This window comes from Macaca nemestrina, chromosome 2, assembly GCF_043159975.1.
Source record: "Macaca nemestrina isolate mMacNem1 chromosome 2, mMacNem.hap1, whole genome shotgun sequence".
NCBI lineage: Eukaryota > Metazoa > Chordata > Mammalia > Primates > Cercopithecidae > Macaca > Macaca nemestrina.
The window spans coordinates 186,270,784-186,287,603 of NC_092126.1; the positions used below are offsets into that span (position 1 = coordinate 186,270,784).

General features: G+C 33.5%; 1 protein-coding gene across 8 annotated transcripts in view; it reads right to left on the reverse strand.

Moving 5' to 3' along the window:
* LOC105477433 (EPH receptor A6) overlaps positions 1-16,820 on the reverse strand; it is a 950,680-nt gene that overhangs the window by 517,812 nt on the left and 416,048 nt on the right. For 7 of the 8 annotated variants that reach the window (XM_011733921.3, XM_011733919.3, XM_011733928.3 and 4 more), the window contains one exon: positions 5,578-5,913. The exons of the other annotated variant lie outside the window; for it this stretch is intronic. In XM_011733921.3, coding sequence (XP_011732223.2) covers positions 5,578-5,913 — 336 coding nt within the window. The remainder of the gene's footprint in view (positions 1-5,577; positions 5,914-16,820) is intronic. 8 annotated transcript variants of the gene reach the window in all.

Genomic DNA, 16,820 nt, shown 5'->3' on the forward strand with positions numbered 1-16,820 from the left:
GCACTTTTCTATAGTATTCAATTACTCAAAAGATGCACACCACAAAAAGATGCTAGACTTGGAAATAATTTGGTGTTTCTTAGGAGTGTAAACAAAGTTTACAATCACCTAGATTATAGTTTAATATTTGGCTGCACCATAATCATTATGTAATCATTACTAGTCATGATTTAGTAAAATTAGCTAGTTTGACATTTCTTCCATAAATAAAACATTCAGTGCACTTTTCAGGGGAGCAACACTTTTGTTGAAGATAGAAATATTTTATACTTCAATATGTCTAGGTTTTGAATGTATAATTTGCCTATGTATAAGAAATTTGGAAAAATACAAATAATACAGCATATTTCTTAAAGTCAGGTTATTGCCTTTTATTTTGTTTTAATAAACAAAATAAAACTTATCATGCCTCTGGCTTGTATTTCATGTATTTTTAGTAAGCAAGCATTTAAAACTTTCACACTTTTTTTTTTTTTTTTTTTTTTTTTTTTACACTTTGGATGGAATTGCATAGGTTTTTAAAAGAATATTTGCTGTGAGCATTTTTGAAAACACAGTGAGGACTGTGAGAGACGTTCAAAGATAAAATACGTTAAAATGCAAATATAAAGATGAAGAATGTTTACACTATCCCTAATTACTTACTCCAGCAACATGTGAAAGTTTGCCATTTGAGATAGACTGTATTTCCAAAATCCAGTGAACTGTAAACCAAATAGACATCTCAAATTTGTACATATATAGAGACTTCTGTTGATTTAAACATATTTTCAGTGTCGGTTTAATTAGTTATTCCTGCTACAGCATATACATGAAATCTGCAATCACAGTGTAAGCCTAAGGCAGGCCTATATAGAATGGTCGCTCAAGGGCAGAGATAGGAGTGCTGAGTGTATTTTTTAAGATGCCAATGAATTGGACAACTTGGTTCTGACAATAATTGCTTTAAAGACCCTTTAGCAAATATCAGCAGAATTGGTTTGTAATTTACCATGTCTTTCACTTTGAACATGGTCCCTAAAGGTTTTTGCACATGTCAGGATATCTACAAACACAATTTGTTTCGGGTTGACTATCCATGATTAACGTTTTCCTCTACTGTCTAAAACCTGAATAATTACTTTTTACTGAACTACACACCTTCGTTTTCCTATCATCCACTGAAGATTAAAATCAAATGTCTTCTGCATGTTGCTTTCTTGTTTTGCTCTCTAAATGAAACACCTTTCAAGACCATTTACATAAGCTATGAAAACAGAAGGTTGCAAATATAGATCTTAGGAATTGCAGAAGTCAGTTAATTAAGATGTATTGCAAAGATTCCTTATTATGAAAGTCATAGTTTTAACTCTATAATCTTATTTAGCAAACTAGACTTAGAATAATCAAGGAATGTTTCTCCTAACTACATCTAAGTGGTTCTAAGTGATTTCAAACTTTTTTTTACATTTGTTTAATTATAAACAGAGCAAACAATTAAGCCAGATTTGTTTAATGTGGTTTTCTTAGTATTTCTTAAATATGAGAAAAAAATATATATAGTCAACTACATGATAGAAAAGGCAAACCAAGGCCAATTTATTTCATCTCTATCTTCATGTTCCACAATATGCACACGTAAGAGGAGGATGAAATAATTAATATAACTGTCTATATTTTTTGGTCTCTAATATTTTTTCCATACTCATGTAAGTATGACCTCAAGAGCAATGTTATTAGTCTGACTTCTTTTCCCTATTTGTGGCCCTGGAAAGATTCCAGCATCTTCTGACAGGTGGCTGATTCTTTAACTTGTTTCAGCTATTTGCAGATACCCATTAATTTTTCCAAATTTTAGATGAACTCTTTAGCTCCTTCCCCAAATCCTGCTGTACTTCTATGATACACTATCTTATATATGATCAGCCTCTAATTCCTCCATTATCCAACTTTTGCTTGGTTCCTTCTACTCAGAATTATTTCCCTTATTCCAGCCTCATTTTATTTAATCACTTTCTATTCATCCCTCAGAACAGAACTTAATTTAAACGTTACTTCCTCAGTAAGATGGCTCCCCCCAACTTATCCTCCAGATTTGGAGAATATATGCTTTCAGAGCACCCTAGGCTTCTCCTTAGCAGTACCTACTAGAGTACTAACTACATATTTGTGAAATTACCTGCTTATTAACTGCCTCCCACCAGACTTTAAAGTACGTAAGGGCTCACTATCATACACAAGGAATACACTAAAAATATGTTAAATAAATTGAAAGTTTATGAATAACACTTATCACTTTTGCGTTTTTGTATAAAAACAATATGTAACCTATAGAGAAGGTAAACTATTTTACTCTTGTCCTCTCAGTCCAATGAAATTGTAATGTGTTATCAGATAATCTTTGCAATTGACTCTTTTTTTTTTTTTTGAGGCGGAGTTTCGCTCTGTCTCCCAGGCTGGAGTGCAGTGGCCGGATCTCAGCTCACTGCAAGCTCCGCCTCCCGGGTTTACGCCATTCTCCTGCCTCAGCCTCCCGAGTAGCTGGGACTACAGGCGCCCGCCACCTCGCCCGGCTAGTTTTTTTTTTGTATTTTTTAGTAGAGACGGGGTTTCACCATGTTAGCCAGGATGGTCTCGATCTCCTGACCTCGTGATCCGCCCGTCTCGGCCTCCCAAAGTGCTGGGATTACAGGCTTGAGCCACCGCGCCCGGCAATTGACTCTTAAATCAGTTAAAAGAGAATTCCCAAAGATACTCCAAGTGGAGTGATGGCAAATTATTTCCTGTATTTGAAGCAATACAATTATTTCATTTAAATCTGGAACAAAATGGCATCAGTTTGAAGTTTGTTCTGAAACATTAAGTTTCTATAAATTCTTTTTAAATTCAACACTACACTCTGACTCCTTTGGATATGGAAAGGATATCTGATAGATCCACAGATTGAATTGGTTCATAACACTACCCTTACCTGGAGTATCTGCACTGTCACAGATGTGATTCTCTAACTTCAGAATTTCAGGCACAAGAAGAGGGGGCCTTCTTGGTATCTCTCAAAATTATGACATGGAAGCAGATGCTAATATTTAAGTCTGGTCATAATATTTTATTAGTATATATGTGACAATATTTTGGTTGGTTTAGGACCTTTATGTACTTTCAAATAAAATAGAAATATACTTTGATTATTTTAATATTTATATGTAAAACAAAATCAAATTAAATTAACAATAATCTTTTCTTAATATTCAACAAAGATAAATTATTGGAACAAATTGCTTAATGATATTATCCTTCTAGAATATATAGTTTCAATATATGTGTACCATCTCTTATTTTATGTTTGATATGTATCTTTTTTCCATAAGCAACACACTTTTAATGAACTATCCCATTTTAAAAGTGAAACACGACTTATATTTTATCCTTTTGATAAGCAGAGATGTGAACTAAATATACTCTTTTGTAATCCTAGAATGAAAGGCTGCTGTATGTATGAAATTATGTAAGCATATTTACTTCATTTAAAGTGACATATTGGTTTTGTCCAGAAATTAAATTTTTTTCCCTATAGCTAAAAATTGTTGTACTAGATTGTATTTTTTGTTAAGGCTGCAGCAATAAAAACCTTAGAAATCATCTGCTAAAGCAGAGAGGAACAGAAAACTCTCATCTATTTTATGTTGAAGGTATATTTGACAAGATTTTGTTGATATGAAAGGAAAGAGGAAAACAAAAGAGAACAGGAATTCTATTTTGAATAACCATAAAGCAAATTCTATGATGTGGAGCTATTTGCTAAATGAAGAGGAAAATTACATAGTAAATACAAAGTACAATATTATATGGCTTTGCTTTATTTATTAGAGGCATTTCTGAAGATTATCAGCAAAGTGAATTTATGTATAATATCTGGGAACACTAGGAAATTGACATTGGTCCAATCCACAAGACTTGTGTGTGTGTGTCTGTGTGTGTGTGTGTGTGTGTGCACATGACATTTATCATATACATGTCAATTTATCACATATGTAGCGTCAGGTAACTATCACCATAATCAAGATATACAACTATCATCACAGTCCTCCCTCCATCTACCACTTCTTAGCCACACTGCCCTCCTACAAATCTCTAAGCCCTGACAACCACTAACCTGTTTTCCATATCTATAATTACATTATATCAAGAATATTATATGAGTGGATTCATACAGAATGCATCCTTTTGAAATAGGCTTTTCACTCTGCATAGTGCCATTGAGGTTTATTCAAGTTGTGTGTATCAATACTTTGTTCATTTTTATTGCTGAGTATTATTCCAACACATTCAAATCAATGTATTTTATTTTAAATATCACCACATGCTGCCTTTGTGTATATTATGCTGAATTGTCTTTCTACATATTCATATGTTGAAGTCACAACACCTAGGACCTCAGAATGAGATTGCATTTAGAAATGGGGTCTTTAAAGAGTAATTAAGGTAAAATGAGATCATATGAGTGGGTCCTAATTCAATATGACTAATGTCCTTATAAGAAGAGACGATTAGGAGATTAGAGATAAAGAGGACAGACCTGACCTTGTGAAAACAAGGGAAAAGATGGCTACCTACAAACCAAGGACACAGGCCTCAGAATGAAATCAACAATGCTGACAACTTGATTCTTCTAGCCTGCAAAGCTACGAGAAAATAAATTGTCTGTTGCTTAAGCCACACAGCCTGTCTTATTTGTTATGGCTACCTTAGCAAACAAATGCAGTGTATAAGAATAGTTTTATCTTTATAAATTTTTCTCATATACATGTTCATTTACAATATTTTCTACCATAAGGCAATAACTTGTGTGCCCATATAATTTATGAACACTTCTCAAAAGGAGTTTATAAAAATCTCTGAAGCTTTTCCTGTTTCCTGGTATGCAATATAATGATGTTATGAAGGAATTAAAGAGAGCATATACTTGTAAAAATAATAGGAGTGTTTGCACCTGACTATATTATAGTAAACATCTATGATGTTATAAAGAGAACATTTAGCTGAATTCATCAGAGTTCTGAACAGTTTAACTACTTTTCACAAACCCCCATAGATGATGACATTTGAACACATTTCGAAATTTGTCTGCTACTTAGAGTGGATCACAAATATACTGGCTGGAATGCTTTTATAATATAGACATGAATTATAATTTAAAAAATTCTTACTATTTGCTTTATTTGACATGAAAAAAGGATGGCAGCATAAGTGGGGCAATTGAAATTCAATTCACTTAATAACATTTTATTCATTTCTGACTTCTATTGGTAAGTAATATGGACTTACTCATTAAGATATATTGTTATATGATTATAAAAAATACATGCGTACATAAACATTGAGGGAAGTATTTCATCTTATTATTCATACTACTGAGAAGTAACATAAAAATATCTTTCTGAATTTTAGGAAAGAACAAGAACAACAACCAGTGTGTTACCTCTGCAGTGTATAATGTATATGACTTCATTGCACCTGCAGTAAATATAGGCCCATGAGGGATATTATGCATCAAAAGAAATTATGGGTCTGTTTTGAGAGAACAGCAGTGGGACTTACCATCTTGATCCGTGGTCACTGTAATAGCTGTGAATGGCTTGGGAGAAAAACTCAACTCAGAAACTCCATTCATTGCTTCTATTTCAAAGGTGTAATTCACGTGAGACACAAAGTCAAGTACTATCACGGAATTGTTGATCAGGCCTGTATGTCTTGGGACGAAGCGGAGTCCTCCACCACAGTCCTCACACTGGCTGGTGTCTAAGCCACATTTCTTACAGATTACACTGTATGTGAGATCTTTTCTCCCTCCTGTGTCACTTGGTGGGCTCCATTCCAAAATAAGGGCTGTTTCATTGATGTTAAAAACCACATTCCTAGGAGCTGAAGGTGGCCCTAGAGAAAAGCAATTAAAAAACAAATGTACATGTATAGGACAATGAATTATGGTGCTAAAATGAAAACTTCATCAACAAACACTTGTTTCTCTTTTATGTTAGTTTGAACTCTTTTTCTAATGGGATCTATAATGATCACATGGTTAAAATAGCTCATTGGTTCTAGTAAGGAAGGAGTCTTGAGGAGTGAAGATCTATATCCTAAATTTTTGGAGCATGAATTTCAATATTTAATATAAAAATCAGGATATCTGTAAAACATATGGTAATTATCCTTTTTAAACTTGACTGAAAATATATAATAAAATTATTTTAAATTATGTGATAGCTTTAATTACATTTTATTAGTTATATTACCATTTTTTTAATTTTGAAAAAATAGTAATATACAGATACCAAACACATTGTGGTAAGTTTTTCAGTCTTCATTCTATAACTGGTATGTAGATAAAATCCCCATTCATCGCTTCTGAAAATCACTAAAAATCCATTTTCCAAAGGTTGAGATTAAATGAACATAAAATTAGGGTGAACAGATGATTTGGAAAAAGGGAAAAAGAAATGAAAATTGAAGGCAACAAAAAACCTTTTATTAAGTCCTTGTCAATTTGATGGGATAAAAGCATTATATGAAAGGGATAAAAAGGGGTCATGGACAAGAAATAATGGCAAGACTTTCATTTAGATTAAGTTTACTAAACACAAGTAAGTGTGTCCTTTAAACTAAGCGTGGCCCTAAAAGAGACCCACAACATTCTCCTATTTGTCATAACGACCTAGAAAACCAAGTCAGTCCTAAGGAGGGGATGAGCATCTTCTTATTATTTACCACAAAGATCACACAGCATAGAGTGCTTGATAGCCTTTAATTGTTCCAGCCTTTCCTTAAAATTGTGTGAATAATCCTATATACTTATCTGAGTCCTTCGAGCCTCAGTTTTATAATGTCTTCTAGGTGCCAGACACTGTGCTAAGTACTATATATGAAAAACCACAGAATCCATATGCTGTGAGAGGCTATACTTATGACAGATATTTAGAAAAATAATATATTGTATAAATGACTGGGGAAACAACATTCATGCCATATTTTTGAGGGCTTCATTTTTAAAAAATCTAAACCAATTCTCTAATTTCTGTTACCAAGAAAATCTACTTAGAGAGTGGAAAGGAATGTCTCCCTAACATTCCCTCTGAGAAATAAATTCAAGTTTTGATATAGGCTCCTTTTGGATTTCAAGCTACGGCCATTCATTCATTAAATATTTTATTTAGTGTCTACTATGTGGCAGATACTGTACTAGATCTTGGGCTTACAGAGATAAGACATGGTAGACATTATTCCTTCTTTCTTGTTATTTACATTTTAGTGGAGTGACTAGATATATGTAAACAAATGACTAAAATTCAAATCATAGTGTGTGCAATTACAAAAATTAGAAGGACAGGTGCTGAAATAAAAGCAATCAGGGGAATCCCTGTTTTAGGTAACATTCTGAGAAAGCCTCATGGAGGTAGTGAGGAGAATATGCAGAGGGGTGAGAAAAATATTAGGAATAGAAAGTATGCCATTCTTGTTCAGAAAGATCTTGAAATAACCATGGAACTGGCAGAAAGTCACTGTGGCTAGACTGCAGAGGGAGAATGCATGAAGTAAGTTTTAAGGAACAGGAAGAGGCTAGCTAGTGCAAGACTGCTAGGCTCATTGGAACAAGTCTGGATAGTTTTCTATGTACCATAGGAAGGGACCTCAGCTACCTATAGGTATATCACCTAGAAATGCAATGAATCATTTTTCTGAAAGGTTGCTGGGTGCCTTGCTTTATGCCATTTCATGTTCCATAGGGTTTACAGAAATGTCTACCTTCAGAAAGGCAAACATGAAGGGGATTATACACTAGAGAACAGGGATAAATGTAACTTTTTACCTCCAACCTAGACTTATGTCTAAGAGACAAAGATTCATTATCATAATAATGTTTTCTTACAGAATGACATATTCATGTTGTTGGTCTTTTATTTATAATGGAAAACATGAATTATTATTCACTTATATTTTCATTCTAGGAAGAATGTTATCAATTATGTTATGGGTGTCTACAAGTATATAACTGTCCGCCTGGAGATACTTAAAAAAAAAAAAAAAAAAAAAAGAAGGCTGACACCCTTCTTACTCAAGGGTCCTCATACCAATTTGCATGATGATTAAATAGCTTTTTAATTGCTGTTAAATTATGCCAGCTAAACTGTGATTTCATGCAAATATTAAGCTGTAATGATATGCAGTGAATCATTTACTAAGATTTAGAACTTGGAACAAAGAGAGACAATTAATTCTAATCCTCAGATTCAACTAAATTACGTGTCACTGGGCTTTTATGAATGTGGCCTGATTGCTTTGTTATCATTTATAAATTATACAAACATTATGTGACACATTTAAAAAACAACGTGGCAGCAATAACACTTTTGGAGACATCTGTATTGAAAACTCTCAGGTATTTATTTACGTAGATTTTATTTTTTTAAAAGAAACAAGTAATTCACATAGAAAGAAAGCAATCTCCAGTCCTCACCCTCCAGACTAACTTCATAAGAAAAAGGCAATTATTCTCATTGGAAACTAGCTGTTTTTCAAGTCCATCATATAATAAACTACCTAAATTGTACAATTTTTCCACTAGTTTTTTTAACTAGGAAACACTTTTCTTTTGCTTTAATTTGAATTTCTACTTTATAATTTTAAAGAATAAAGGAACAGTGTTCTACCAGTAAAACTCATGAGATGCTTATAGCAAGGCTGTCGCTCCCTTACCAGAAAAACATCTGTCCCAGTAGGTCCCAATTTTCCCCTTAGAGTAGCAGAGGCCAGGTGTGCTATGATTTTTGTTTTGTTTTATTTCATTTAAGTTGTTAATGTAAATTGTTTTTAAACATAACTGTGTTTCTCAAAATATGTCCTATGCAATACTTCTAGTCCCACGAAATATCACACAAAAATCAGTTTGTTGCTCAAATAAGATTCTTGGTGGACTGATGCTGAAACAAAATTAACCCTATTTGCTTCACTTTGTTGAATCCAACATTTCCCAAAAATTTGTTCATAGAATCTTACTTTTCCAAGGAGCATCTAGAGGAATACTAGCATTCTGCAGAACACACTTAAATAAAGGCTGACACAGAAGAAGAACAAGCTGAAGGGCCATATTTCAGTTGTTGCATCAACCGGTAGAGATTTATGTTTCACATTTATAATCATAAAAATATGTTAAACCCATAAACAAACAGCGGGATTTTTCATATGAGCTGAAGAGTGACTGTTTACCAATTAAGTCAATAGCTAGTGATAGTTTGCAGAGGTACTTTTTAAAATCTTAAGAATAATAAAAATTTCACCGAAATATCTGAAGATACCAAGTCATGAAAGACGATTGCCTATTAAGCTATATTTAATCAGTTCTTAAGTTACTACCTTTGTTAATTTAATGACTGCCAAGAATGTAGTAGTATGGTTTATTAACAGAAAACAAATGTATTCATATTTCTTAGTTTACAAATGAGAGAAAAATAGTTGTATGCTAATCTGGGTCAAGGACAAGATTAAAAGAACACATTGAACCATTTAAAGATGCTTAGGTAAATGCTTTTACGTATCAGTGAGACTGTAGAATTAACTACAGAAAAATAAGTAAATAGGTAGAGATGAAAAAGCATATCCCCAGGCATTAATATTGCACTGAAAATATAAGTTGTCAGCTCTCTCTATATATATACAAAATTTTAAACTCTAAAAGTCATTTCATCCTTTGTATCTTCACTATTCATTTTATCTTTAATCTACATCCATATTGTTAATCTAATCTCCGTCCTATATAATCTTTAAAAAATGTATTTAATAGGAGTATCTGTAAATGGAATTTCATATTCTCTTTCTCTAAATCACTTCTTTCTCTATCTATAGGTTTTGCTTATTAAATATTTTCTATTTGGAAATGAATGGCAATCACAAAACTGGAGCTCCAACCTCAGCACACGAAGGAACCATATCAGTATATTCAGAAGAAGAAATGAGGTTCAGAAAAGGACAATAATTACATTAAGGTTATGCAGTTCATTAGCGGTAGAATGACACCTAGTATTTATCTGTTTAGATTTTTTAAAACTCTATTATGTCATATTCAGCCTATAGATAGAAAATCTGACAAATATGAAAATGTACAGTTGACCCTTGAACAACATGGATTTTGAACTGCATGGCTCTACTTATATTGTAGAATGTTTTTCAACAAAAGTTAAACCAAGTGTGCCTGCTTCTCCTGCCTCTCCTTTCACCTCCTCCACTTTTTCTGCCTCTGCCACCCCAGAGACAGAAAGAGCAAGTCCTTCTTCCTCTCCTCCTCCTCAGCTTACTCAACCTGAAGACAATGAGGGCGAAGACCTTCATCATGATCCACTTTCACTTAATAAATAGTAAATACACTTTATCTTCCTTTATTTTCTTAATAACATTTTCTTTTCTCTTGCTTACTTTATTGAAATAATACAATATATAATATATATAACATATAAAATGTATTAATCAACTGTTTATATTCTCATTACACTTTCTGGTCAACAGTAGACTATTAGTAGTTAAGTTCGGGGTGAGACAAAAGTTAGATGCAGGTTTGCAATGGCAAGTGGGGAGTGGGTTGGTGCCCCTAACCTCCATGTTGTTCAAGGGTCCACTGTATTTTTATACAATTTTTTGTTTTCAAAGTATTGTCAAATACACATTTTCAAAACATACAAATTGGTAACTGATTATTACCTTCCTATAAAAGACTCCCTTAAATAATGCTCTTAGAGCGTGTAAATAATTTTATATACAGAAGAGTTACTGAAACTTAAGTTTTCAAAGTAAATATTACTCAAAATTCAGGAGTATGCACACTTCAAATCTTTTGCATTCCATATAGCAAAATGGATTGCTTCTGATTATCTTTGATATGATTGCACCTACTTTCAGTAATTAAATTGATGCCTAAAACAAAACTTGTTATGTATTAATGTTTGTATAGTCCCATCAATCAGGAGTTAGATAACTTTTAGAAGTTATTTTATTTTAAAAATTAATAGTTAAAGAAAACAAACAAAAAAAAAATCTAATAGACCAAATACCATTCATTTCCAGAATAAAACCTAAACTTCTCAGCTTTGTCTGTGTCTTCATACCACGCCCCCATCCATTCTTTAGCCTCTTGTTCCCTTTTGCTGCATCTCAATGCCTTTGTACTACTGCTCCTGAATTGCCTTTACCTCCTTTTGCTCTCTGAAAAATTCCTACTCACCCTTCGTATTCTGATTTAGTTGTTACCTCCTTTGTGACAACTCCTTGCTATCCTCTGTCAGAGCTGATAACGTTTATGCCTGGTAAGCATGTATTGAAAAATATATAGCTAACTGTAAAGGGTGTACTTAATATTTCACATAATTTGTTTCACTCAATCATCACAATAACCCTGTAAAATGGTTATTAATATCCCAATTTTATAGAACATATGATTGACACTTAGCAAATAATGTATATATTACACTGAAGTATTTGTTTTCATAGGCACAAGTCTGCTAATCTAGCTTGAACTAAAGGTAACATGCCTTAACCAAAGAAATGAATGCAATGCATGGTTTTGTGCAATTCTCTAAGAATTATATTTCACACAGTACAAATTTTGACAAGTATTGTAAAGCAGGTAATTCAAGGTTATAATTTTTATAAGAGCCCAGTGCTAGTAAGAACAGATCTATATTACATGATAATTATTTGAAGTAGACGGGAATGTTTATATTATGAAAACTGAGATTAACTAATAAAGAGCCATAAGAGAATAAGGTGCCACCATCTCTTTACCCATTAGGAGAGAGTAAAAATTTCTCAAAATACAGTTCTCTAGACACTTGAAAACGTGAAAAGTAAGCGTTTGCATCTTCAAGTTTCTATGCCATAGAGCATGTACATAATTTTAGCTTGGGAAATTTCCAAAATGATAGCTATCAACTATCCTTATCAATGCAGGAAGAAAACGTCAATTAGTCCATAGAATAACTAATTGTAATAATTACAGAAATGCATTATAAATATGCAGATCAATAGTTAAAGTAAACATAATCACATGAATGAGAAAAAGAGCACTTAAATATAAATAAAATAATGAGGACCTGGCCTTAGATTTTTTTAGTTAAACATTATCCAGCTTCCCTAATACCATAGAAAAAATAATGCGTACTGACATATGGCCTTTTTCATGTTTGAGTCAATTATCTTTAGACAAGCATCCATTACAAATGGAAAGAGAAATATGAAGAGTCCAAGCACTGTCATAATTTCAGAGGGAAAAGCAAAACAATGAATGCATAAATTCAAGCAAATTAATAAACTTTCCTCAAAATGCATAACATTGTAGCAATAATTATGGATGTTGTGTTTCATATTATGAATGATTTCTTAGTAATGATCTGTTTTGTACAAACAGATGATATTGAGTGCGACAATTCTTTCTGAGTTTCAACTGCAGAGGTCAGCAATAAAGTCACACTGGCAACAAGTGGTAACTCGATTCTCCAATATCGGCAGAATGGCCACTTAGTAATTCTTACAGAGAAAACTCTCCCAGATTATTTGATAAAAGAAGCTCTGCTGAAATATAAATTAAAGTATATGTGTTTAGGTAACTCCATCAAACTCGAGTGATATCTATCATTAATCTATAATTGGGGAAATGGGCATTCATTACATATAGGTGTCCATTCAGTAGTGTAAGGGTCATTTTAATTTTAAAAATACAGCACTGCAATATACGAAGTGAATATTTAAGTAATTTTTATAAGTCAAGTCTAAAATATAACAGCTTGCTTGAGGTTTAAAAAAAAAAACTATCATTGCAATTTCTCCCTTTCTAGGCTCTGTAAAATTGTGAATGCTACATTGTCTGTACAATGAGTCACCTAAACAATCAGCTGTACTTTTGCATTTCAGTTGTGAGATGGAAAAGCGAGGGGACCAAAATGGTTTTCTTCATGCAAAACTTACATTCAAGAAAAAGAGAAAAAAAAAATAAAGAGATGGCGGGGGAAGAAGAGATAACCAGCAGAATAGGGATACTTGGATTGTCAGCATCCTGAGCATCCCCAGGAGGGATGTGACTAGAGCAGCTGAAAAGAGGAAAGAATGCTTCTCCAACTACATCTCAACCACTATTTGCTCTACGCAGAGTAAGAGTGAGAGAATAATAATTTTCTCAAGTGGCCAATTATTCTAGCACTAAAGAAACCATGCTTTACACCGTTAGCCTTAGAGCAAATGTAAATTCAAGTTTTATGCTTTCTTCCCAATCATTGTCACTGTATATCAAATACAAAGACTTGATATTTGCCTGTGTATTAAGAAGGATGTTGTAGCAAAATGTTTTCACTTGTAGGTATTGTTTGATTGCATATTTAGATGATCAAAACAACACAAAACAAAATCCTAAGGGTATGCATTAGAATTACCCATGTGTATGACTTACATTTTATGTTTGAACTTTTCTAAGTAGGTAACATAAATGTTTGTTAAATGTGTTAATCTGCCAGCACCTGTTCAACAGCTTTAAAAGACAACTTCTCTATTGATTTAAATACATGAAAACCATCAAAGTAAAAGTGCTAAGACCATGGGATTTTGCTTTTTCTAACATCTCACTCAGCCACCTATTAGAGTCTTACTTCATTCCTCTCCATCGTCTCCTACTCTGTGTTTTCTACTTGACAAGTACTTTTAAAATAACTTTTATTTGCCTACTTTTTTTCTCCAACCTCAGTGACTATTTTTCCCTTATGGCCTGGAAAAGCCTTGGACAGTTATTCTGATAATAGACTTCTTGGCAGATAGCAGGATCTCCTGTACTCCAAATGGCAACCAGAGGCAGCCCTAACTGATCAAGAACTGATAGTGTGGAGTGTCCTCCACAGCTCATTCTTTAAAGTACAGAGCATACATGAATGAGTCACCTGAGAAAGAAAGTTAAGAGGATATGAAATAGATTAAAATATTAGATAAAACATTCAGCATTTCTTTTTAAATTTCTTATTCCTAATTTTTGAAATATATTTTTCAGGTTATGCAAAAGAAACACAATGAATTTTTAAAAAGAAAACAACAATGACAACAACAAAAAGAACAAGGAAGCCCAAACTTGCAGGTATGTAGCTGGTATAACTGGAATAACTGGATTAAGATCCAGACCGTTTGATAAATCCTGGTAAAGTTAAAGTTGGTTAGGGAGACACAGACCAAGCCTGGACCCTGGATGTCCTTAGATTGACTTATAATTTTGTCAAAGAAGGGTTGTAGATGTGAAAGGCTATAAGCAGCAGTGGGGATATGATAAAAGTTTTTCATTGTTATTGTTCTTCTTTCAGAAATAATACTTTCCAATAATTTGGAAGATATTTAGGAAGGATGGAAGACTAAAGGAAGGAGACTTGCTAGGAGATTATTAAATTAACCCAAAGGAAAGTTGAGGGTCTTAACTAAAAGGTTAAGGCCAGGAATTTACAAGGTATGGATAGAAGAAATGAGAAAAAGTAGAACCAAAAGGCTATTTTGAGGTCAGGCGTAGGGGTTACGACTTAAGCTTCATGGCTTGGATGGGTGGATTGATGAGGATTCATCAGGACACAGAAACAAAAGCGAGGCTGGATAAGCAGTCTGAGGGAGAAAGCAATAATATTGGCTACCACAGGTTGAGCTTGAAATCATTAGTTATTCATTCATCAGGTTCTTAGTGTCTACTATATGCCAGGTACCTTGCAGTCTCTTGGGGATAGAATGACAATGCAGAAGCAAGTATATAAATAAACCAAGTATTTTCAAAGAATGATATAATCTATAAAAAAGAAAGCACAATGACATAAAAAAGAGTAACTGCAAAGAATTTTATTTTGAGGGGGCACTCAGGAAATGCCTGTCCCAAAAGCTGGTATTTTATCCTGAATAGCAAAAATAAAACTTAAGGAAGGAGACCTAAAAGGGAAAGCAATTCAAGTAGAGGAAACTGCTGGCACTGACAATGAAAACAAGTTCAGCATCTTTGAAGTCCAGGAGTTTGGTGATCAAGGGGAGTATGCTATAATACAAGGTCAGAGATGCGGGCAGGTTTCCATAGGACACACAGGTCATCAGATCCCACAATCAGTTGTCTAGAAGACTTTGAACCTCAGGAGAGAAGACTGAGATATGGATAAAAATATGGGCATCATCTATCTACAGGCGGCATTTGAAATTATGGGAGACAAGGAGAACATATGAAAAGATAAAAGGACAACACAAAGAACACGGGAAAATTTAACATTTAACAAGTGAGCAAAAGAAGAAAAATCATGAATGGTGATAAACAAAATGATCAGAAAATTAGGAGGATGAAACGGAGATTGCAATGTCTTAGATTAAAAGGGAACAGGGAGTTGCAAGAAAAAGAGAATGATCAACAGAGATAAGTGTCATGAATAACAGGACAAAAAATGTTTCTAATACAAAATGTCAGTGAAGATCATTGGTGAATTTTTCTTATGCAGTTTATTAGAAGTAGTAGAAACAAAATCTACTTGCAGTAGAGTGAATGGGAACATCTAAATGCAATAGAGTAAAGTAGACATAGTCAATGACAACTCTTTTTCCAAGGTATTTGCTTTAGAGGAGAGAAAAATTGAACTGGGAGCATTTTTTAATAATAGAAATCTGAATATATACTATAGGTTCTGAGGGAGGAGTTAGTAGAAACAAGTCAGGAGAAGAGACAAACAAGAACAGCCAGGCCCAACAGAAAACTGAAAGATCAGATCACCCCCCAGCAACTGGAAGGATTAGTTTTGAATGTGAGACATAATTTTCTTTAGACTGTAGCCATTTGAGACACCTAATAATCTTCATGTGAATAAACTGGGATTATGAAATAAAAAGACACCATCTCTATAAACCCAAAGACATTTATAAAACTCTTAATGGTAAAATCTCATGCTGTGTTGTACTACAAAAGTTTTAGGTTTGTTGTTGTTTTGAGAAAAGCACTAAGGAACTTGGCTTCTTAGCATCCTTAAAATCTTATTATTTATATGATTACCTCCTATACCTATCTATGAAATTTTTACCTATTAGGCAATTTACTGGCCAAATATTTTGGTTACTCATTTTCACAATTTCAGTTCTTCATTTTTTAATCATACATTCAAAATGGTTTCATCACACACGTGAAAATTTTACTTTTCTCTCTACCCCTGAAACCAAAAAATGCTTCCTTTTAAATCCCTAGAAGGTTCTCTGAAAGCACTGTTTTAAATGTTAAGATTGACCAAGACACCAGAGAGTGATGGGAATGACTGATGATCTAAATTCCAACCCTTAGATAATACACCATAAGAATAAAGGAAATAATGGCAAATTCACAGAAATACAATATGTAGCATGGAGAGAATATATATCTATTAAAATATTGCTAATGTTTGTGGTTAATGAAAACCAGGAAAGGTTGACTGCTTGTTCAATTCAATTCCTGGCCCCAAAAGTTCTATATCTTGTTGGACTTACCATGAACCTCTTAAGTGTAATTGTTCAACAACCTCTTAACTTGTCATTTTTCTGAACTTCTTCCCCAAAAATCTCATCTTTTAAGTTTTAGAAGACATAATGTTTTGAAGTTTACGGTACTTGCTTTTTTTTGCATATATTGTAATAACTGCTAGGGTCACTCCGTACTAGTCAAAGTATGATTCAGACTACTTCACGGATATTGCTAGAGTAGGCAGACATGAACAGGGCAGGAGAGGGCCCTCCACCCCAGGAATGTCAGGCAAGACCAGGTGATGGTCCGGTGGCTGTTAAACTATCTT